At 43.4% G+C, this 23,597-nt stretch overlaps 1 protein-coding gene across 4 annotated transcripts in view; it reads left to right on the forward strand.

Annotated features, from left to right (window-relative positions):
• CHKA (choline kinase alpha) overlaps positions 1-23,597 on the forward strand; it is a 73,623-nt gene that overhangs the window by 30,267 nt on the left and 19,759 nt on the right. For 2 of the 4 annotated variants that reach the window (XR_004053479.1, XM_030917341.1), the window contains exons 3-4: positions 11,148-11,201; positions 21,324-21,437. Coding sequence is in view for 3 of the 4 variants with exons in the window: in XM_030917341.1 (XP_030773201.1) it covers positions 11,148-11,201; positions 21,324-21,437 (168 nt within the window). In the remaining variant the exon portion in view is untranslated. The remainder of the gene's footprint in view (positions 1-11,147; positions 11,202-21,323; positions 21,438-23,597) is intronic. The other 2 variants (XM_030917343.1, XM_030917342.1) reach the window with 2 other exon arrangements.

The raw sequence follows: 23,597 nt of genomic DNA on the forward strand, positions 1-23,597 counted from the left end.
CTTTAAAATTTCTATTATTTATTTTTGCTGCGGTCTAGGTGTGATGAAATTGCTGATGTATAGCCAACTCTTTGAATGAATCTGGCCTACAATGGAAGGAGATATTTATGGTCTACAGTGAGGGTTTTGTTCCTATCACAGCAAAAAAAAAAAAAAAAAAAAAAAAAAGCCAGAATTTATGATAAATTGTTAGGATTGATAATAAATTGTCAAGATTTGCATTAAGTGAGAGATGCGACTGAGCAAATACAGAGCCCCAAATAATAAATCACATTACTTTCATAAAATTAAGGGTTAAAGAGAGAATTAAATATAGTATGACTCAAATCTTCTGCTTTCCTTCTTTTTCTTTTTCTTTTTTTTTTTTTTTGGAGACGGAGTCTTGCTCTGTCGCCCAGGCTGGAGTGCAATGGCCGGATCTCAGCTCACTGCAAGCTCCGCCTCCCAGGTTCACGCCATTCTCCTGCCTCAGCCTCCCGAGCGGCTGGGACTACAGGCGCCCGCCACCATGCCCGGCTAATTTTTTTGGATTTTTTAGTAGAGACGGGGTTTCACCGTGTTAGCCAGGATGGTCTCGATCTCCTGACCTCGTGATCCGCCCGTCTCGGCCTCCCAAAGTGCTGGGATTACAGGCGTGAGCCACCGCGCCCGGCCTGCTTTCCTTCTTTTTGCTCTACCTCATAGGAAAGCATACACGCATCCTATACATGTGTGTGTATTTATACATATATAACTGGTATCTCCCAAGCCACCTTTACAAATGCAGCTATAGCATCCTTTAAGGTGGGCTAGAATTCACTCCTTGAAAAAGTGTTAATTGAAGACTACTGCACGAATAATAGACCTATGTGTTTTCTCAGAGTATTTTGCATTTTTGCTTAATTATATGACAGATTTAGTTTAGTATGTCCCTTCTTTCTATTTCCCTTCCTCGTTTTAAGCTTTTGAACATTTTACTTCTGTGAGAATCAGAGGTGGTAACATTTTACACGTTCTTTGATCAGCAAATGATTTACAGGTGACTTGGTTTAAAATAACTAGATGATTCTCAACTTTCTCATTTTTCTTCATCTCGGCATTGTAAGATGTCTAATTTCCTTTATTTCCATAGTGACACTGAAATGACTGCTCTTTGGTACAGTTCTCTAAGGGTTAAGTGCCAAAAAGCCAAGGTAAAACTTTGATTGGGTTCAGCCCCACAGCTTCTGTCCCACAAACATCTGTCTCTTCTAGCCTCTATTTCTATCTAAGATGAGACAGAAGCAGACTTCCTGACTGTATCCTGGAGTTTTTGTTTAGTATTTGTGTTAGTTTTAGGGTGCTTATGAAAATTCCTGTGTTAAGGTCAAGAATGGGTCCTTTTGAAAATATGAACAAGATAAGACACACAGCTATAGAATATTATTTGTAGGAAATTATTAAACATAAAAATATTGGTCTGATCTTAAAGTAATGCATGTCAATATAATTTAGTGTCTGTTTTACATAGACTATCTTTAATTTTAATGGAAATGAGGTTATTTTCATTAGCTGCATAGATTATGAAAACCAAACTCAACTGTGAAACTACCCTGAGCTAAAGGAGGATAATTTAATAGAAGTTTTGAGAATAGTTCAGCCTTTGCATTGTGGAAAGAGATAGAATTGCTAGAAGAGAGCGTAAATGTATAAAATTAGCTATAAATGTAACTTGATTTTTTTCCTTTCTGATACTGGGAAGGAACATGAGCTCTGCAACGTCCAGTAGCAGCCTTTTCAGAGAAGCAAGTTTGGCTGATTACAAATAACCAGTTTGCTTATTTATCATGAATTGTGGAAGACACAAATGTCAGTACGTATTGTTCCTTCAATGTAACCTGTGCCAGTTGGCGGAAGTCTCAGAGGATTGCTTTGTCCCTTCCTCTGTCAGAACAGTGACTCTGTGTTAAGCCACTTCCTTCTGTGCATGAATGGAGAGATTTGGCCTCACCGTTATGAGCGGTCTCACAGGCATGAATGTTTATAATACACATCAAAGATCTCTCTTGAATGTTGTCTGGAAAATTGTTTTTGTTTGTTTTTTGAGTCATAGAAGGCTAATATTAGTGCTTGTTTGAGTACTAACCATAATAAAGGCATCAAGGCACAACGCAGATATGTCTTAGCAACTCAAAAGAGTCAAATTTGAGACACTGTCCTTTTTGAATCTAGAAAACAAATGTCTTCCTCCCTGTTTTCTCTTAGCCCCAGTTTAATTAAAAATTAAGCCACAATAAAATATGGATAACTCATAAATAGTTAATATTAAACTCCGGCTATTGAGAAATCAGCTGCTAAAAAGTATTTCTTTATGTTACTATGGTCACACCATGCAAAGACCAGTATTGCTGGTACTCCTTGAAGGAATTATGTCCCTGGTAACTGAATTCTGTGAATTGTCACTTTTTTCCTCATTGCATTAGGATCGTTAGGAATTTAAATTGTTCTGTTCACGCTGCTTTAAAAAAAGTTCCCTTATACTTTTGAGTATGGTTTAATTCTTTATTCCTAAGGCAGTCAAAACTTCCCTCTCAGAAGTAAAACATTTTTCTCGTGTTGTGTGTTCCCATTTGGGCTAACCTAACATTTCTTTAGCTGATACTCTCCCAAGATAGTTGCCAAATTACTACCAATAGTCCTTCCATACCTGCTTTGGTGCCTTCTTTTGATAACCAAATAAACCACAGACTACTATGTCTAATTTTTACATATTCAAAGTGTCTTTGTCTTGCTGGTATTAAATGTTTGGGATTTATAGCATGAAGCCAATGCGGATTTCTGGTCCATGGAACGATGGTTTGACCACAGCCCACCCCTCTTTGGGAAGGAATGTCTTTATGTTGGGTGGAGTGAAGGGCGTTGGGGGTAATGTACCACTTTAGCTGTATGTGCATGTGTTCTCTGCTGCAGGCTTGTCCATGCGATCGTGCCTGGAGCACTCTGGTTTCCAGGTGACAGACACGATTCACGGTATAGTATGAGACCTCTGAAGTTGGAGCATTCTCTACAGCTTTAATTTCTTTCTTTTAGTTCTTGGATTCAAGAATTGCTTTTAAAAAAGAAAGTTGTAATGCTTGTTAAGTAGCACCAGCTACAGTTTGTGCTGTGCTTAAAGAGGTACAGTGATTAAGATTTCAGAATGTTGTGTAATAAAATATATCACTTTTTTTTTTGTCCAAAGCAAATCAGATTCCTTTCTTCTGTTTCCTCAGTAGAAAATGACAAACATTTAGGAATTTTAGAGATTTATGGGCCTCAACTTGATAACTTAATTGAAGTAATCAAGTTCTTCCTTCATACCACTTCCAGCATTAAGGAAACACCATATATATTTTGATGTTTTGGTCAGAATTAGAAACAAACCTTCTTCTTTGTCCTTACCAGTCAGTGTGCTTTTCATACACTGGGTACCTGAGACTTTAGGGAGCTCTGCAGTGCTGATCTGATGTAGTGAAGGCACACTTCCTATAAAAAAGTGTTGCTTGCAAGTCAATCCTTGGGATACTTAGAGGGAAGGTATTTTATTTAGTCTTGGAAGTCTGAAGAGTGTTGGATCAGCAGGTTGCCCTGGAACAGACATACATTTTGAGAAAGTCCTGAAGTGGGCCTCTTTTTTTTTTTGGAAATGGAGTCTCGCTCTGTTGCCCAGGCTGGAGTGCGGTGGCGCGATCTCAGCTCACAGCAACCTCCACCTCTCGAGTTCATGCCATTCTCCTACCTCAGCCTCCTGAGTAGCTGGGACTACAGGTGCCTGCCACCACGCCCGGCTAATTTTTTGTATTTTTAGTAGAGACGGGGTTTTACCGTGTTAGCCAGAATGGTCTCGATCTCCTGACCTCGCGATCCACCCGCCTTGGCCTCCCAAAGTGCTGGGATTACAGGCGTGAGCCACCGCATCCGGCCGAAATGGGCCTTTTTAAAACCTGGGTTTCCACTCACCTGTCTTTCTATTGGCTTATGTTGCCTAAAATGTTTTAGAAGTGCTAGTTTCCTAGGGATGTTCACCAAGTCATCCAATTTTGAAAGTATTAGTGTCCAAAAAGATCAAGTTGTTTTAGATTGGTCCTTGGGATAATTGAAGACACTCTAGAGACTACCATAAAATGTTAGAAATCACTTATCTGTTTAAATTCTTGTAATTCATATGTGCTCTTTAGATAATAACATAAGCTATACTTTAAATCATTGCATGAGATCTCACATTTTAATGTGTTCTGTAAAATGTTTTCAGAAAGTGCTATAAGTTGCTGGGCATGGTGGCTCACGCCTGTAATCCCAGCACTTCGGGAGGCTGAGGCGAGCGGATCACCTGAGGTCAGGAGTTCAAGAAAGTGCTGTAAGAAGCCATAAAAGCAATAAATGCAGGATGATTTCATTTTTTTTGTAGAAATCAGGAAGAAATAAGGTTAGGGTCCATGATAACTCTGAGAGGAAAACATACTGCAAAGAAACCATACTGCAAAATGTTAATTGAAAGAGTTGCATTAACTCTTTCAATTCTGTAGAATTGAACACATTCTACAGAGTCATGGTTCTCAGGCTTTTTCTTGCCCCACCTCTCCTGAGATGGAACATAGCTGCATCATCAACAGGGACTCGGCAGGCCAGGGATTATAACAGATGCCACCCCTGTATTAAAAATCGTTTCTCTCCTAGAGGGTTGAGTGTGGTGAGATGACCAGGGTGGGTATTAAGGGTCTCTGAAGCCACAGGCTACCCAGGAAAGAAGCATGCCACTCCAAGACCAAATGGACATCACAGCTACTGAATTGAATCCGAATGATGTACCACATGCTGCTGTTCTCAGGGTGAATACGATGGCCTGGGAGTTGTTCAGTACTCAGCTCAGGAAGATAATACCAGATTAGTAGAAAGATGGATTATTTTCCCAGACCAAAATTTAGATATCCTAGAAACTAAGTCTAGGATTGTTTTTTTTTTTTTTTTGAGTAGGAATTTTTTTTTTTTTTTTTGAGACAGCCTCACTCTGTTGTCCAAGCTGGAGTGCAATGGCATGGTCTTAGCTTGCTGCAACCTCTGCTTCTCAGGTTCAAGTGATTCTTGTGCCTCAGTCTGCTGAGTAGCTGGGATTAGAGGCATGCGCCACCACACCTGACTAATTTTTGTATTCTATGTAGAAGCAGAGTTTCACCATGTTGGTCAGGCTGGTCTCAAATTCCCAACCTCAGGTGATCCTCCCACCTTGGCCTCCCAAAGTGCTGGGATTACAGGCATGAGCCACCGTGCCCAGAAAGGATTATTCTTATTTGTTTATAGGTCTCAAAACATTTTTAAAAGGTCACAATCAATTTACTGTTTTATGTAAAGCCTTTAAAAGAGATAGTAAGGTGAATGATCCATTTAGTTATTTTTTGGTGAGGAAGGGGTGGTAGGAAGAAGAGAATGTTATCCATGTTTCTTAGTTTTCTTTTTTTGTATGTATTTTTCTTTTTTTTTTCTATTAAAAAATGGATGGCACAAATTTTTTTCTACAAAAAACCTGTAATCTTATTTGTATATCATTTTAGTTCAGTAGCCACCATTATATTTAACAGTACCTGTTTCTATTCTATCTTATGATTTTTTTGTGCGTGTGTGAGATGGAGTCTCACTCTATTGCCCGGGCTGGAGTACAGTGGGGCGATCTTGGCTCACTGCAATCTCCGCCTTCCAGGTTCAAGCCATTCTCCCGCTTCAGCCTTCCAAATAGCTGAGATAACAGGCGCCTGCCACCAGGTCCGGCTAATTTTTTTGTATTTTTAGTAGAGATGAGATTTCACCATGTTGGCCAGGATAGTTTTGAACTCCTGACCTCAAATGATCTGCACCCCCCTCAGCCTCCCAAAGTGCTAAGATACAGACGTGAGCCACTGTGCCTGGCTTATATTATATTATCCATAATCGATAATGATTTGGTTTCTTAAATAGCATTTCCAATTTATTTTGCTATTGATGACATGGTGTTCTTTGTAGTTGATTCATCACTTTTTAAAATCTGTCTCACAAGCAGCTCATGTAGTAGTGGACCTCTAAAGACACTTTGAAGATAAATGTTTCAGATGTTAAAGATGTTTTAAATGACATTTAAATGATAGCTATATGTGACTTAACGACACTTTCTTTATGCCACTTTCACCAATTCTTACTATGCACAGACTCTAGAGAAAACTGAGGTGCTGGTTTGTTTCATCTCCCAATGGGGCTTTATTCTTTTAGTCATAGACCTGCTTCCCTCAGTATTAGAGAAGTCTTTCATTAAGTACTGGCCAAGTAAGTTTATTCTGTCTGATGGCTTAAATAGGTTAAAAGAAATACACCTGCTGTATTGTGGAACATTAGGTAACTTAAAGTAGGTTTTTGAATCCTAAAATCACATAACACAAAATACAATAAAGGGATGTCTCTTCCTCCTTGATCCTGGAGTTGTCTTACTACTTATTGATTTTTTTAAATTTTATTTTATGAGACGGAGTCTCGCTTTGTCGCCAGGCTGGAGTACAGTGGCGTGATCTTGGCTCACTGCAACCTCGGCCTCCTGGGTTTAAGCGATTCTCCTGCCTCAGCTTCCCAAGTAGCTGAGACTACAGGCGCACATCACCACACCCAGCTAATTTTTGTATTTTTAGTAGAGAGGGGGTTTCACCGTATTGGCAAGGATGGTCTCTATCTCTTGACCTCGTGATCCGCCCGCCTCGGCCTCCCAAACTGTTGGGATTACAGGCATGAGCCACTGTGCCTGGCCCATTTTATTTTTAAAGCATGAAGTAGAACATTTTGAAAACCCGTGCTCTATAATATGAACATTTACTGCTTTTCATAGTCTCATTTAAAATACAAAGCCTAAATAGCCGGGCGTGGTGGTGCACACCTGTAATCCCAACTACTCAGGAGGCTGAGGTGGGAGAATCACTTGAACCCAGGAGGTAGAGGTTGCAATGAGCTGAGATCGCACCACCGCACTCTAGCCTAGTTGACAGAAAGAGACGCTGTGTCAAAAACAAAACCAAAACCAAACAAAACCCAAAGCCTTAAAATGCAATTTTGTTAGAAAAGTAAACATTTGAAACCTTGCACCAAATGTATTTATTATAAAAATAATACAAGCTTTTAAGCACTTTTTAAAGTATAGAAGTATTTAAAGTAAAAATGAAAGTCCTCTTTTTTCATTTTACTCCCTAGCTAATGTAGACTTTCAGGAATTTTGTTTTTAAATTTAAAAGTTCTTGGCCAATCAAAAAATCTTTTTCAGGCTGGTCATGGCAGCTCATGCCTGTAATCTCAGCCCTTTGGGATACTGTGGCAGGAGGATCACTTGAGCTCAGGAGTTCAAGAGCAGCCTGGGTAACATAGTGAGATCCTGCCTCTACAAGAAAAAAAAAAAAAGGCCAGGTATGGTGGCACATGCCTGTGGTCCTGCTACTTAGGAGGCTAAGACAGGAGGATTGCTCAACCTGGGGAGGTTGAGACTGCAGTGAGCCCTATTCTTGCCACTGCACTCCAGCCTGAGAGACAGAGCGAGACCCAGTCTCTAAATTTTTTTTTAAAGTTTCACCTCTTAAAAGCTAACTTAAAATAGTAATTATGCCTCCTTTATTAATGTCGTCACTGTAGCCTCTTTTATTTCCTACATCACAGGCTAATGAATATATGACTCTAACTTAAGATTCTCTTGAAAACTAAGCCCAAAATAGGAAGGAGTGGCAATATATTTTTTATTATTATGTGCCTTTTAAGTGTAGAATTCAGTGGTTTTCAGTATATTTATGGAGTTGGGTGTCTTAGGCATAATTGAGACATTCTGATTTCTTAAGTCTTGAAATTTCAGTGTTTATTTTTTTAAAGTTTTTATTATGGGGAATTTCAGATATACCCTAAAGTAGAAGAGTATAATGAACCCCAGTGTCCGTTCATCTCCCCTCACCAGCCAGTCTTCTTCCGTCTTTTCCCTCATTTACTCCCCCAGGGTTATTTTAAAGCAAATTCCAGGTGTTATATTATTCTGTAAATATTTCAGTCTGTATCTATACAAGATGATTTTTAAAAAATGACCACAGTAATGTTCACATTAAAAAATTTTAATAATTACTTAATATTAAATAACCAGTGTTCAAATTTCTAATAAATGTAAAAAGCTTAGTTTTGTTTTATAACTTATAGAAGATAATTTTTATTAACTTGTTAGAGAAAAGTTTGATGTCATACTAAATACACAATGTATTTTAGTATCTGCTTCAAATGAATTTGTGTCACTGAAGTAAAATTCCACAGATGCTTATATATATACATATATATGTATTTTTTTTTTTGGAGTCAGAGTTTTGCTCTTGTCACCTAGGCTGGAGTGCAGTGGCATGATCTCAGCTCACTGCAACCTCTTCCTCCGGGGTTCAAGCGATTCTCCTGCCTCAGCCTCCTGAGTAACTGGGATTACAGGCACGTGCCACTATGCCCGGCTAATTTTTTTGTATTTTTAGTAGAGTTGGGGTTTCACCATGTTGGTCAGGCTGATCTCAAGCTCCTGACCTGAGATGATCCACCTGCCTCAGCCTCCCAAAGTGCTGGGGTTACAGGCGTAGGCCACCGCGCCCGGCCCCAAAATGTATTTAACTTCCTGTCTTCTTTCTAAATGTATTTAACTTTCCTGGACGAAAAAGTTCTTCTTACCTTTCCATGAATATCCACTTGGTTTGAGATTTCCTGGTCTTACACTTCTTATTTACAGGACTTAGGGAGCCTGAACATTCTGTACTGAGGAAACAGAACAGAGGGCTGGATATTACAGAAGTCCATCTTACCTTCTAATGGTGCTCTTTTGGTATAAGTAATGAATTCATCTGGAGGTGGACTGAGGGGGATTGGGCAGGGGAGATTATCATGGAATTTGCTACTACTGAGAGTGCCAGTATGTTTAAAGAAAGGCAAGGCCTTGGGGACTCAGCCAATTTTTAACTTTGGATGAAGTAACTTGCTTTGAGAGCACCATTAGATAAGGGAAAGGGACTTCTGATGGCTAAATAACCCATTAACTGTATCTCCCTAAGAAGATACAGTTAGAGTAACAACAGCATAGGAATAACCATAGTAATTTAGAATTGTGTACAGGTCAAATCCCGTTACAACAATTTCAGAAGAGTGTCTAACTTTCTTATTTGTCTTAAAGCTTATACTGCAAAGTATTAATATGTAATGTATCATAGAACTTTTTTATTCTTAAGTTTCTTTGGGGAAAAAAGCACAAGGACTTCTGAAGGGGCATTTCTAATTAACCCCACGGCCAGCTTCCTTGTTACCAAGATCCTGGATGGGAATTTGCTGTTGCTGGTTGGCTGCATGGCACCAGGCAGCTCCTTGGGCTCACTTGCCTCGTGCTGTACCGCTCTGGAGCGTTCATTTATTCATGCAGCCTAAAAAGTGTAGTGGGCATCAAGATTTGCTTGGTGCTCTGGAAAAGACTAATATCAATAAAAGATGCAGTCCCTATTCATTAGGAATTTACAGACTGCTTAGAAGGGGCGACCATCAAAGCAGAGTCTAAGGTAACAGTGCAGTCACGAGAGTATTTGGAATTAGGGTGAAGTGAAGCTTTCCAGTGCTTACCACATCGCACATCAAATCATCTGCAAAGATCTGAAAGCATTTTTGTAGTATTTTGATTTTTATAACTTTCATTGTAACGAGATTTAACCTGTAACATCTTTTCATTAGAGAACTGCAGATTACACAAATGAAAATATCAAAAATCCCCATTTGTACTTTCTGTACTTTGTATGAAGTATACTTAACTGTATGCTAAATATAGTATTGAATATGTATCATTGCAAACATTAAGAGTCTTTTGCAAATAGATTTATGAACATGGGTACTTCTTTTGTTTACTTTTATATTGAGTAAGATAGAACATGTACTGTTTATACAAAACATGCATTAAAATGTCTGGAATGTTATTTCAGTGTGTGATGGATGAGTGGTTGCTTTAAATCACTAGGTTTTTGATTGGTGCTAGAGTAGCTGGTGTTGCTTAACGTGGCATTTTTTTTCCTGTCCACACTTTCCACCCTTGGTACAGGTATTTTTGATAAAGCTGTGGAATGGAAAGGTATGTTTTTCATGGGATGTTCAAGAATCTGTTACATTAAATTTTTTTAAAGAGGTTTCCTTTATGGGATTCCTTTTGGGTCTGGCTTAAGCAGACTTAGTTTAATTGTAACAAGTAACATTTTTAGAGGCAGTGTTTGAGTATAAAAGTTTGTCATGACACAAGTTTCTGACTTTACTTTTCCCCATTCCCTTATTAAAGATAGTACGAAGGATTTTAAAGCATTTGGGGTGGGGGGTTGCTCTTAAAATATATGATCTGTGCCATGAAGAATGTAGCCCAAGGGTTGTTTATGGTAGTTAATGATCTAGTGTGTTGTTATTGCTAGAATCCTCGTTACCATAAATTTGCAATTTCATTGAGGAAAGTGATGTAAAAGTATTTCTTAATATATTAATATGTGAAATAATTTTAGAGACTTTATTAAATTCACACAGTCCTCTTTATGGTGGAGGAACAGTTCAGCTTGAGCTGGTGACCGACTGAACTAGAGGGGTTACTCCAGGAAAGTGGCGAGTCGGCAGGGCATGTCTGCACAGATTTTGTGCCAGGTTTCCTGCCTGCACAGTGCTTTCTTCTCTGTCCGAGTTCTGTGCTGACCACAGCTGTCCACAGGCATGTTTACACTCCCTGTTCTTGCAGGTTGACTTGAGAGAACCACGTAGCTAAATTGGTGAGAGACTCAGCCTGACCGCTTGTCTTTAGAAGGCCTGATTGGAAGAGTGCACTCTATTGACTTTCCTCTAACAATGAAATTGTGAAAGGTACATGGGGCGGCTGTGAGACGTGCAGCTATCGGGTCTCACCGGCACATCCCTTTTCTCGTAAAGCAATGAAGCACTTTCTAAGGCGTTGGTACTAGTGCTGGAGGCTGCTGGTGCATTAGATGCTGCCCGTCACATCGGTGGGCTGAGAAATCTTCCTTAAAGACCTGTGATGTTTTATAAACCCTGACTGTTCTGGTGGTTGCAAAGTTAGTGTTTGTTCAGTGTTCCCCATCTCACCGCAAGCGTTTCCTTTTTCTCATTCATAGAGATCCTGTAATAAAGAGGGATCCGAACAAGCTCAGAAAGAAAATGAATTTCAAGTAAGTAATTGAGTCTTTCTGCATCTGTTTGAGATGTGAACTAGTGTTAGCCACCCTTTGCTACTCCAGGGCTTGGCAGTGTCTTTCTGCCAGGAGGGGCTCTTGGTATATCTATTGGAAGCCACCTCGCAGAGACTGAGTGAGCAGTGGGTATTCCTCTTTCCTCCTGAGAGTGTAGACTATGGAAGTTTGGTGTCTTTATGGCAATCGAAACAGCATTGGGATGCTGGCAGATGGCAGCAGGGGAGCATTCGTGTGTGGTACCCAATGTGGAGGCCTTGGCTGCTGCTGCTATGATGCCTTTCTCACCCCCTCTTGGTCGTACCCACGCTTCCCATCAGGAAGCGGGTCACTGCCCAGTGGTTTTGGTGACCACCCTTTTTCCCTGGGCAAGCAGCAGTGTTTTTTCCTATGCATGATACCCAAGTTGGAAAAGCTTCTTCCTAGACTTAGAGAATGTGACCCCACTCTCTGAAACTCACATGTGCAGATGACTTGAGGCCGAGAGCACTGATGGATGGAGCCTCAGAAGCAGGGGTCTGGGGTGTTGGTCTGCATGCCCCAGCGTAAGCACCTTTTGAGCATCTCTGCTGTTATGTGCAGGCTCACAGAGAAGGATGCATGTGCACACATGCCCAGCATACATGGATCTAAGATGTAGATACACACACACATCGCCACATCACTTTTACCAATTGTATATTGATTATTAAAATAATCAAGAAATAGGCTGAGTGTGGTGGCTCACGCCTGTAATCCCAGCATTTTGGGAGGCTGAGGCAGGTGGATCATGAGGTCAGGAGTTCAAGACCAGCCTGGCCAACAAGGTGAAACCCCGTCTCTACTAAAAACAGAAAAATTAGCTGGGCACGATGGTGGGCACCTGTAATTCCAGCTACTTGGAAGGCTGAGGCAGGAGAATTGCTTGAACTTGGGAGGCGGAGGTTGCAGTAAACCCAGATTGTGCCGCTGCACTCCAGCCTGGGTGACAGAGCAAGACACTGTCCCCCCAATGCAAAAAAAAAAAAATTTCAAGAAATAGACATTAAAACAGTTGAGCTAAAAAAGGAATGAAAGTGATGATAGTTTTTCTACATGTTTCAGCAGCTTGTTTTGTATGTGTCCTGCTCTGGGGGCCCTGCTAGAAGATCTAGAACTTGTGCTCTCTGGAGTGACAGTGACTGGAAAGTCCTTGGGTGGGAAGTGATTGACATTCTGTTGTCAACCATTCTAAGCCCTTTGTACAGAGACCTTTGGACATCCTGGTAGCTGAAAATGTTGGATCACAAGGACCTCCGTGATGCTAAATCCAAAGTACTTTTCAGTTCTCATTTTGACTTCTCAGTAGCATTTGACATGACCCTCGCCCTTTTGAAATGTTTCCTTTCCTGAGGGCAGCCATGACACAGAGACACAAAGTACAGATCTGGCTGTCTACATGCTGGGGCGCCCCATGGTTTGACCATAGGCCCTCTTCTCATGTTGTCCTCTCTCCCTCAGTCACCTGATCTATAGGCCAAAGGGCCACTGCATTTTTCCTCCAGCCCTGACCTCGACTTGGAACTAATGCCATTGGCTAGCAGTCTCTCCTCGGATATCTCACACGCCCCTCAAACTCGCCATGTCCTACACTGCATGCTTGGGCTCTTCACATCCCCCCACAGCACAATCAAAATCTAGTCCTTTCTGGTGATCTCTTTTTCTTGGTTGCTCAGCCAGTTAGTTCCCAGGCCAGAAAGCAGGGCGTTATCTCCGAGATCCTGCTCTCACTTACCCCGGCATCCTAACCATGATGTTGATATTGCCTTTGAATTGCACCTTACATCTGCCTTCTTCTCTTGTATCCCACAAACCATTCCTTTATCGTTGCCATAGTCATCTTTTTGAATTGCCGACCCGCTCGTGTCCACCCCTTGCTTAAGATCCCTCCACGTTCGCTCTGCACCTCTGGCCAGGTTAAGGGGGCCTTTGCCTCCCATGTCCTCAATGGTCTGACCCCTGCTGACCTTTCCACCCTCAGCGCACAACCTGCTTCCCCCACCCTTCATTCCCTCCAGCCAGGTTCTCCTAAACCCTGTGTTTTTTTCCCTGCCCTGGGCCTTTGCAGATGCCTTTCCTGTTGGCTGGCTCCAGGCCTTCACCTGTTTCCCACCCCCTAGCTCTTCTCATAATGAGGATCGGCTGGGGCTTCCTGCACATGGCCCCTCCTGGCTTTCCAGACAAGGTTGGGGCTTTCATTTCATGCTCTCACAACACCAGGCACTTCTTTGCGTTTTTTTTTCTTTCTTTCTTGAGACAGGGTTTCACTTTGTCATTCAGGCTAGAGTGCAGTGGTGCAGCTGCACCTCAGTGAAGCCTTCTCCTAGGCTCAAGTGATCCTCCTGCCTAGCTTCCCGAGTAGCTGGGACTACAGGTGCATGCCCTCACACTTGGCTAATTTTTTGTATTTCTCCTAGAGATGAGGTTTTGCCATATTGCCCAGGCTGGTCTTGAGCTCCTGAGCTCAAGAAATCCACCTGCCTCCCTTGGCCTCCCAAAGTGCTGAGATTACAGGTTTGAGCCACCGCGCCCAGCCCTTTGCACTCACTTTCTTTCTTTCTTTTCTTTTTTTGAGACAGAGTTTCGCTCTGTTGCCCAGGCTGGAGTGTAGTGGTGCCATCTTGGCTCACTGTAACCTCCACCTCCCAGGTGGTGAGGCATGATTCTTGTGCCTTGGCCTCCTGAGTAGCTGGGGACTACAGGCATGTGCCACCACACCCAGCTAATTTTTGTATTTTTAGTAGAGACGGGATTTCGCCATGTTGGCCAGGCTGGTCTCAAACCCCTCACCTCCAGTGATCTGCCCACCTCGGCCTCCCAAAATGTTGGTATTACAGGGATGAACCACTGCCCCTGGGCCCTTTGCACTTTCTGTGGCTGTAAATTTTCAGTATTATATGGTTTTTGCTCACACGAGACGCTGAACTCAAAACAGGCTTTTGCTGCTTCCTGCTGTCCCACTGCAACTACAGTAGCAGCGGGTACAGAGGAGGACGCAGTGAAGAATTGCTGAGGGCTGGTGGCGGCTGCTGCCAGTGGATGTCTCAGACATTCTACCCTTACCTGCTGGTACACACTGTTGTCCCATTCCTCTCATCAGGTTCAGATGCCTTCACCTCAGGTGACCCTTCAGTTATAGCAGCACCACTTCTCCCTCCTCAGGGCCTCCCGAGAAACGGCAGAGATTTGGGTCAAAAGGTAGGCAGGTGGTTGTCAGAGTGGAGGAGTTGGTTTTGTCTTCTTACTTGGGCCCTTTTGAGTTGCCGGTTTTGGTCTGCAGACCCTGCTCTTCTGAACATTTCCTCCACTAACTGGTCTTCTCCAAGCCTCACTGTCCACTGTCTTTATTCTATGTCTCAGGAGACTCCCTGCCCTACAGCCTTCTCCAGAGGAGGTGGTTTCCCCAGTCACTTCTCTAGTACCTCAGGGCCACTAGTGGGGTTGGTGCCTTCTTACTCCTTCCTCATTCCTGCCTGCCATGTCTCCTGTGTTGAAAACCCCGTTTTGTGAGGCTCCCACCCGTGGCTCTAGCCCTCGACTCCTCCTGACGGCTCTCATCCCTTGGTGAGATGAGTCCATGGCTCAGCCTCTGAGTTTGTTTTGGTTCCTGCTGTCATTCTCTGGGCTCTGTATCTTGACCTCCTCATCCACTAACAACCTTTTCCTTTCATTGCTCTTCCATTATCCACTCATGGATGTGCCCCAGACCTAATTGCCAGAAATTGTGCCCTCTCTGACATGAAGAGAAAAAGGAAGGCCTGAAACAGACCTCTTGACTCTGGAAGGCAAACCTGGAGAAATCAGCAGGCTGCCCAGCAGTGGTGAGCACCCACCCAAGGCTTGGCCCCATAACTGTAAGATGAAGCTGGTCCTGCCAGTGATGACATGCCAGTTTCAACAACCCATCTGCTGACCTCCCAGTACACTTTGGCACCCCCGTAGCCATGGCTCTGTGACCACCACTGAGACCTCTGGTCCAGACACGGCTGACTCCTGGCTTTCCTTCAGTCCTCCGTCCCACGTTCACCTTGCCCGGCTGAAGAACTACACTCTGCCATCATGAGCCTTGCCTTCCACACATTCTCACTCACTCTCTCCACTGGCCTTCTGCTGGACTCATCTCACAAAACCCCACCCCTGCCAAACCCGGCCACCCACTTGCCTTCTCTGTGCTGCACCCAAGCAGCTGAACATTGTTAGAGGAAAAATCCATCATTGGCAGGACCAGCTTCATCTTACAGTTATGGGGCCAAGCCTCGGGTGGGTGCTCACCACTGCTGGGCAGCCTCTGAGTTTCTCTAGGTTTGCCTTCCAGAGCTGAGAGGTCTGTTTCAGGCCTTCCTTTTTCTCTTCAAACCTCCCTGTTCCTGCCCTGAGCAGGCAGTATCACCTCACTCCCCAGCTGCTGCTTCTCTCCTGTCTTTGCCTGTAAGACCTCTGCATTTGTACCCGTGTCTTCCACTGACTGTGAAGGGCTGTCCTTCCCTGGGCTGCATGTGTTGAGCTCTCCACTTGTCTGCTTTTGGGCCTGACTTCTTGACCTGTCCCTTCACTCCTTGTGCCTTCCTCTCCCCTTTTTCATTGGCTGTTTCTTCTCAACCGCTCTGCCATCCAGGTGAGCCCCAGTCACCCCACAGAATCGTGAGAAATAATAAACTGGTCACTTGCCTCATGCTTTTCTTGGCCCCACCCTGTCCCTGCTTCCTTTCCCGCAAGATTTCTGGAGGCGGTATCTCCTGTCTGCTTTCTCACTTCCCCGTCTCCTTTTTCGGAAGACAGGTTTGAAAGCATGGGAAAGTATAGTAAGCACCTTTATTCTCACTGTGCAGAATTAGTCACTTATTTTGTCATATTGCTTGATTTCAGTCTTTTTTATATGAACTTATTTTTAACTTATTTCATACCAATTTTAGACTTACAGAAAAAAATTTCAAGAATAGTACAGAGAGGCCGGGCATGGTGGCTCACGCCATAATCCCAGCACTTTGGGAGGCCAAGACAGGTGGATCACAAGGTCAGGAGATCGAGACCATCCTGACTAACACGGTGAAACCCCGTCTCTACTAAAAATACAAAAAAAAGTAGCTGGGCGTGGTGGTGGGCGCCTGTAGTCCCAACTACTTGGGAGGCTGAGGCAGGAGAATGGCGTGAACCCAGGAGGCAGAGCTTGCAGTGAGCCGAGATCGTGCCACTGCACTCCAGCCTGGGTGACAGTGCGAGACTCCGACTCAAAAAAGAAAAAAAAATAGTACAGAGATTTCCCATGCACCCCCTCACTCAGTTTCCCTAATGTGAACATCTCACATAACCACAGTGCAATGGTCAAAACCAGGACATTAACTTTGATGCAATAATAATAACTAAACAAACGCCTGTAATCCCAGCACTTTGGGAGGCCAAGGTGAGCTGATCACTTGAGGTCGGGAGTTTGAGACCAGCTTGGCCAACAGGGTGAAACCCTGTTTTTACTAAAAATACAAAAATAAACTGGGCTTGGTAGCAAATGCCTATAGTCCCAGCTACTTGGGAGGCTGAGGCAGGAGAATCGCATGAACCTGGGAGGCGGAGGCTGCAGTGAGCCGAGATCTCGCCACTGCACTCCAGCCTGGGCAACTGGCGACAGAGTGAAACTCCATTGCCAAAAAAAAAATAATAATAATAACTATAATAACAACTAAACTGTGAACTGAATTGAATTTTAGAAGTTTTCTGTGCATATTTTCTTTTGTTCTGTCTCAAGATTGAGTTAGATCTCAACATTGCATTGGCTATTTCTCTTTAGTCTTTTTCAGCCTGTAACAATTCTTTTGTTATTTATAATCTTTATACTTGTGAAGAGTACTGATCCTTTATTTTGGAAATGTCTCCTCAATTTCAGCTTGTCTAGTGTTTTCTCCCAATTGAGGTTATGAGTTTTTGGCTGAAATACCACAGAAATGCTGTTATGTCTTCTCAAGAGGTTCATAACATCAATACTCTTCTTCCTGGATTTTAAGTAAAGGAGACTTCATAGATAAAGTCAGTTTAAACCTCTTGTTCCATTCTCAACCACTTCTCTCTCCGGCTTCTGCTCATTCTTCACATGCTCCAATCTGACACCTGTCCTCCCATCACTCTGAAACTGTTCTTGTTTTTGTCACCAACAGGTTCCATATTGCCAAATCTAATGGCCACTTTGCAGCACTATTAGGGAATGCCACTCTCCTTCCTCGCAGTGGTGCCTGCCTCACCTCATCTTCCGGCGTGGGCCCTCTTCTTACTGCCTGAACTTAAACCAGTTTTTCGAGTTGTGGCTTGTGAACCTCTAGTGGGGCATGAAATGTTAGCATGTTGATTGCTTTTTCAAATGAAATAGAGTGGACAATATTAATAAGCATTGCCCAGTTGTGAGAGGGAGTATTGCTGTGGATAATGTTTGTTTTGGGAGTGTATGCGAGGGTGCCCTGTAGAAAGCTTTCTTTTTTTTTTTTGAGACTGAGTCTCGCTGTGTTACCCAGGCTGGAGTGCAGTGGTGCGATTTTGCTCACTGCAAGCTCCGCCTCCTTGGTTCACACCATTCTCCTGCCTCAGCCTCCCGAGTAGCTGGGACTACAGGTGCCCGCCACCGCACTCGGCTCATTTTTTGTATTTTTAGTAGAGATGGGGTTTCACTGTGTTAGCCAGGATGGTCTCGATCTCCTGACCTCGTGATCCGCCTGCCTCGGCCTCCCAAAGTGCTGGGATTACAGGCGTGAGCCACCGCACCCGGCCAGAAAGCTTTCTTACTGTTTCGACAGTCACAGTAAGAAAGGGCATTTTAAGGCCTGTGGTGGTTCCTCTTCTGTCCCCAGGGGATCGAACCCAGTTTGTGAGCTGTAAACATCATCAACATGTTGAGGACTTGTGAATTGGTATCTTTGGCGCAGTCCTTTCTGTGAGCCCCAGTCCACCCAGCTATCTCATGCTGTTCTCTTCCTTTTCCTTACTTGCCCTGTTCCAGTGAGACAGGCCTCTCAGTTCCTTGAAGGCATCACACTTGTTCCTCCCTCATGGCCCTGTGCTCCTGTGGGGCTGCTGTGGCTTCTCACACCTCAGATCTCAGGTCAGTTCAGTGTGGCCTCCTTAGAAATACCCACTCTACCACACCAGTCACCCTTGTTTCCCTCATGACAGTGAGCCCCGTCCATAGCTGTGTGTACTTGCTTACTGTCCATTTCTCTCTCTCTCTCTATCCCTCCCTCCCTCATGTAAGCCCCATTGTGGGCAGGGGCCTTATGTGTCTTGTTCTTTGTTGGTTCCCTGGCGCTTAGCACAATGCCAGGACAGAGTAGACATGTAAGTGTGTTTTGGGCCAATGTATTAATGAGTATTTCTGAAGCCCAAGTAAATTGTTCCAAGTTGAGATATGTGAAAAAATAGGACCACTTCTCCCTCCACTGTCACCGGCTGTGGCTAAACCAATGCATGGTGCAGGAGAGAACCCAGCCATGTCTGTCCAACCCCTCTTTTTACCATGCTCACTTTCAGGAGCAATCAGGAGGGTGCCTGGAGACTTAGTGATGACGAGAAGACCACCAGTAGTTGGTGCACTTATTCTAGGATTCTCTGCCATCCTTAACCTGTTGTTTTTTGTTTTTTGTTTTTTTGCTTGTGCCTTGGTGTTCTCTTTCATTTTTTTTTTTTTTTTTTTTTTTTTTTTGAGACAGTCTTGCTCTGTCGCCCAGGCTGGAGTACAGTGGTGTGATCTTGGCTCACTGCAACCTCTGCCTCCCAGGTTCAAGAGATTCTCCTGCCTCAGCCTCTTGAGTAGCTGGGATTACAGGCGCCCGCCACCATGCCCAGCTAATTTTTGTACTTTTTTTGGTAGAGATAGGGTTTCACCATGTTGGCCAGGCTGGTCTCAAACTCCTGACCTCAGGTGATCTGCCTGCCTCGGCCTCCCGAAGTGTTGGGATTACAGGCGTGAGCCATGGTGCCCAGCCTCATTTTCTTCCTCTCCAAATCCTTCTCTCCATGTACCATCTCCCCCTTTCTCCCACTGTGAATAAATATTGAACTGCAGTATTACATAAGAATAAGGGTGTTTTTGTTTACAATGTTTAGGGCGGTGCTAAAGAGAATTGGAAAGTTCTTACATCTCTTTTCCTCTTCTCTATGTCCTATCTGGGTTGACTCAGCTCTGGAGAGGATTCTGGCTAGTGCTGGTGACATGTGTTGACAATGCCACATGTAAATAAAGTCACCTCCGAGAATCCTTCCCAGTGGACGTGATGTGCAAAATGCTGAACTTCTGAGTCCAGCACCCCCTTGTCCTGCTATGCCCAGCCCCTGGTTACTTTTGTGTTTTACACAGCATGAGGGTGGGGGTGGGGACCACAGTCTCCGGAGCACCAGGACTCTGCTGCCCCCTGGGGAGCAGGGGAACATAATGTCTAAGCAGAGACTTGGAGGAGGCTTTGCAGACCATTGCTTAAATGCCCCAGAAAGTTTCTGTGATGTTGGGCTTGGAGTAAGATGGGGACTGCACCTCTGGAAGACTCTACCATAGGACTGAAAAGTGCTTGGAAACCTTTTGACAACTAAACAAGGATGCTAGATCTTTGTTGTCGTTCTCTAAGGTTTTAAGAAATAAAACCTGTCTGATATCAAATCCCACCCTAAAATTCATTAGCTTGATAGATTGATGTTGTCAGTCTATTGTCATATACACAAAACCACAAATTAGGAAAGATTGAGCTTCACAAGATGACAGGTCATAATTGTGAGGATTATACAAATGATGGTTGTAGATGATAATTGTGGAGGATTACCGACAAATCCATTTGCTCCCACAAAATGTAAAAGTGACCAAAATACTTTTTGCTTTAATGTGGTCTGGTATCTTTTGGAAGTGGCTTTTCTTTTTTGTTTTCTTCTTACTAACTCTAGTACTGTATCATTTCCTAATAAGTTTGTCCTCTTGGTTTCTCAGTTTTTGGTAACGTGAATGTGTTTAGAGAATGTTTCTCTGGGATCATGTTCCTCCACAGCACATTTCTTCACAGGGGGTGAATTAGAATCATCTGAAAGCTTTTTCAAAACAGCTCTGCTGGTGCCTCTCTTTTAATACTTGGGGTAGGACCTAGGAATCTCTTTGCAAAAGTTCTTTTCTTATTTTAAAGAGACTTTGGTGGTGATGGGGCATCTCACTGTGTTGCCCAGGTTGGTCTCTTAACTCCTGGCCTCAAGTGATCCTCCCACCTCAGCCTCCCAAAGTGTTGAGATTACAGGCATGAGCCACCACCTAGCCTGTAAAAGCTCTTTAAGAGATTCAGGTGGACCTCTGGGTAAGAATGACTCCTTCACTCCAACAGATAGAAACCCTTATGCTGTAATGTGCTGTTTAAGGGGGAAAGACCAAGGACTGAATTTGCTTTGAGATCAAAGCATGGATTTTGAAGGCAAAATGATGATAGATCCCACATTAATTATTAGGACGAAGACAGAACAGACAGCATCATAGAGATTTCAGCAAGACAAACATTCAATAACAGGAAAAGGTCAGGTATGCCAGCTGAAATCTGGGATGCTCCATGCTCGGCTGCTCTTTGGACTAGAGAGCCATAGACCCTGGACCTAAATCAGTAATTTTCAAGCTTGTTGGACCCATGAGCCCAATTTAGTAGGCAGAAGGTCTTTTGGATCCTTTGCTTTAACTAGGTGCACTCAACCAAAAGCAAATCAACCCTTACCAGAATGGATGGTGTTGTGGCCTTTGGTGAGATGCCAAGAGTGAGACTCCTATATAGGTTGCGAAATAAATAGAAACAATAAAAGCACTGATGGATATTTTTCTATTTTTGGAACTAGTGACCTAACTTAAACTCACATTTTAAATCTTACCAGTATAGCGTAGTGCTTGCAAGCATGAATCCTGCAAATGACAAGATTTGTGACTTTGGAACCTCTATTTCTTCATATTTAAAATGGGGATGGTGATACCAGTAGTGTCCACATGAAAGAATACTCGTGAGGATTAGATGAAACACTCCTGTGAGAGTGCCTCTGATGCCTGGCGCATAGCAAACACTCAGTAAACACCTGACTTGTTGCCATCTGTTTTAGGGGGCCGAAGCCATGGTTCTGGAGAGCGTTATGTTTGCCATTCTCGCAGAGAGGTCACTTGGGCCAAAACTCTATGGCATCTTTCCCCAAGGCCGACTGGAACAGTTCATCCCGGTAAGATTTGTTCATAAAGGCTCAGTTGACATAAGCCACAGACAGAAGATGGCTTCTTTGTCTCATTGCTGCAAGAACCTGCAATGCTGGTTCTTGAACTGTTAACCTCACCTATGTCATTAAACTGTATCAGAAATCATGGAAAGCAGCATTTATTTTGTACTCACATCAGAACCTCTTTCTTTCCTGTAAAGGTATATTCATCCAAATTTGAAAAATATATGAAACTTATTTCATTGTCCCCTGAGGCTGTGTACCCTGAGACTTTGCCCTTTTTCACCTTGTTCCTCTCAACTTCTGGGGCCCTGCTTTATAGAACTTGCTGCTAGAACACGTTGGCCTTGACTGTACCCTGCTCAGTCTCTGGCTGTAGCCCTGTGAGGGGGCCATGCCTGTTCTTTCCCATCACCCTTCCTTGGTTTGTTTTGTGCATTCCCACTGAGTCTCCCTACCTCCCATCTTCCTGTCCCCATATGCTGGTCAGATTCTTAGATTTCAAGGCCTTGCTCCAAGACCTTGCAGTCTTATTTCTAAGCAGTCAGGATTATTTTCCCTTTCTTATTATCCCAAGGCAGTTTTAGTGTTGCTATAACATTTACCAGTATACCATGTCTTAGAGTTACATGTACATATCTAAAGCATAGTTTCTGTCTCTCTACCCACCCACCCCCGACTCCATGCCCTGCACAATTATTCATGCCCAGGGGTTCTCATGAACCCTAAGTGTTTTGAAGTATGGCTCTGAGCCCTGGCAGTACTTCTTTGGTTGGCAATGCTGGTCTGTGTCAGCCTGCACTCCCTTCCTAGATAGACCAGATATTCCCCATTTTAATTGAGCATAAGCTCCTTGAGGACTAGAGTCATAAGCTGCTAGCTTTTCCTGCCCTGCTGCATGAGATGTCTTATCCATGAGAGGCCTGGGCATGTCCAGGGCTGTCCTGTACATCTGTGCAGATGGAGCCTAGCAGTAGGATGCCTGGCAGAGGGGTGCTCTGCTATGTCTGGCTAGGGACCAGGGGCAGGGGTTTCTTTGTCTAATCCCACAGCCCAGAAACAGGGAGGCTAGTTGTGCTCTGTCTCCCCAGAGGAGATATCCTCTTCTAGTTGACAGTGGTGCTGTCCATCTGTGCTAGCGTTGTGCTAGCTGCCAGTGCTGAGGATGTGTTTAGATGAGTGGATGGTGCCTTCATTGCGCCAGCTTTTACCTTTAGTTTGCTCCCTGGCACCTGGCTATGTTTTAGTAGAGACAGGGTTTCTCCATGTTGGCCAGGCTGGTCTTGAACTCCCGACCTCAGGTGATCCGCCCACCTTGGCCTCCCAAAGTGCTAGAATTACAGGCGTGAGCCACTGCACCTGGCCGAGATAATAAGTTTTTGAAAGAATTTTGGAAATAATAAAACCTCATATGGTTATAAGTGGCAATATACGTGAATCTTACAAATATAATGTCGAATGATAAAACCAAACTGCAGGAGACTGTAAGTAGTATCATACCATTCTATAAAGCCTGATACATTTTAAAAATTGTTTAAGAATATATGCACATGTAGTGAAAGTTCTCTTTTTGGAAAAGGTAAGGGAATTGCGTTAACACAATTCAGAATAATAAAAGTATCTTGGGGACAAAAAGGGCAGGCATGAGGACACATAGATTATAGTATCTGTGGAATCGATTTTGTTCTAGTTCTTAAGTTCTATCTATGCTCTTGTATATATTGTTTATTACATATTAATTTTTTTTTTGAGATGGGAGTCTCACTGTCTTGCCCAGGCTGGAGTGCAGTGGCATGATCATAGCTCACTACAGCCTCGAACTCCTGGACTCAAGTGATCTTTCTGCCTTAGCCTTTCAGGTAGCTGGGAGTACAGGTGCACACCAGCACACCCAGCTTATTAAAAAAATTTTTTTGTAGAGATGGGTCTTGCTATGTTACCCAGGCTGGTCTTGAATTCCTGGCTTCAAGCTCCTTTCCTGCCTCAGCCTCCTAAGTCACCAGGATTACAGGTGTGAGCCACTGCACCCAGCCATAGTGAAAATTTTTTTAAAATTCTGTTATATACTAGGTTTGAACCATATGATGCTGCTGGTGTTTAACTGTTTTTGACCAACAAGAATGGCAGTTTCATTTGATTCAACCTAATACTATATGTTATTTCTAG

This window comes from Rhinopithecus roxellana, chromosome 15, assembly GCF_007565055.1.
Source record: "Rhinopithecus roxellana isolate Shanxi Qingling chromosome 15, ASM756505v1, whole genome shotgun sequence".
Taxonomy (NCBI): Eukaryota; Metazoa; Chordata; class Mammalia; order Primates; family Cercopithecidae; genus Rhinopithecus; species Rhinopithecus roxellana.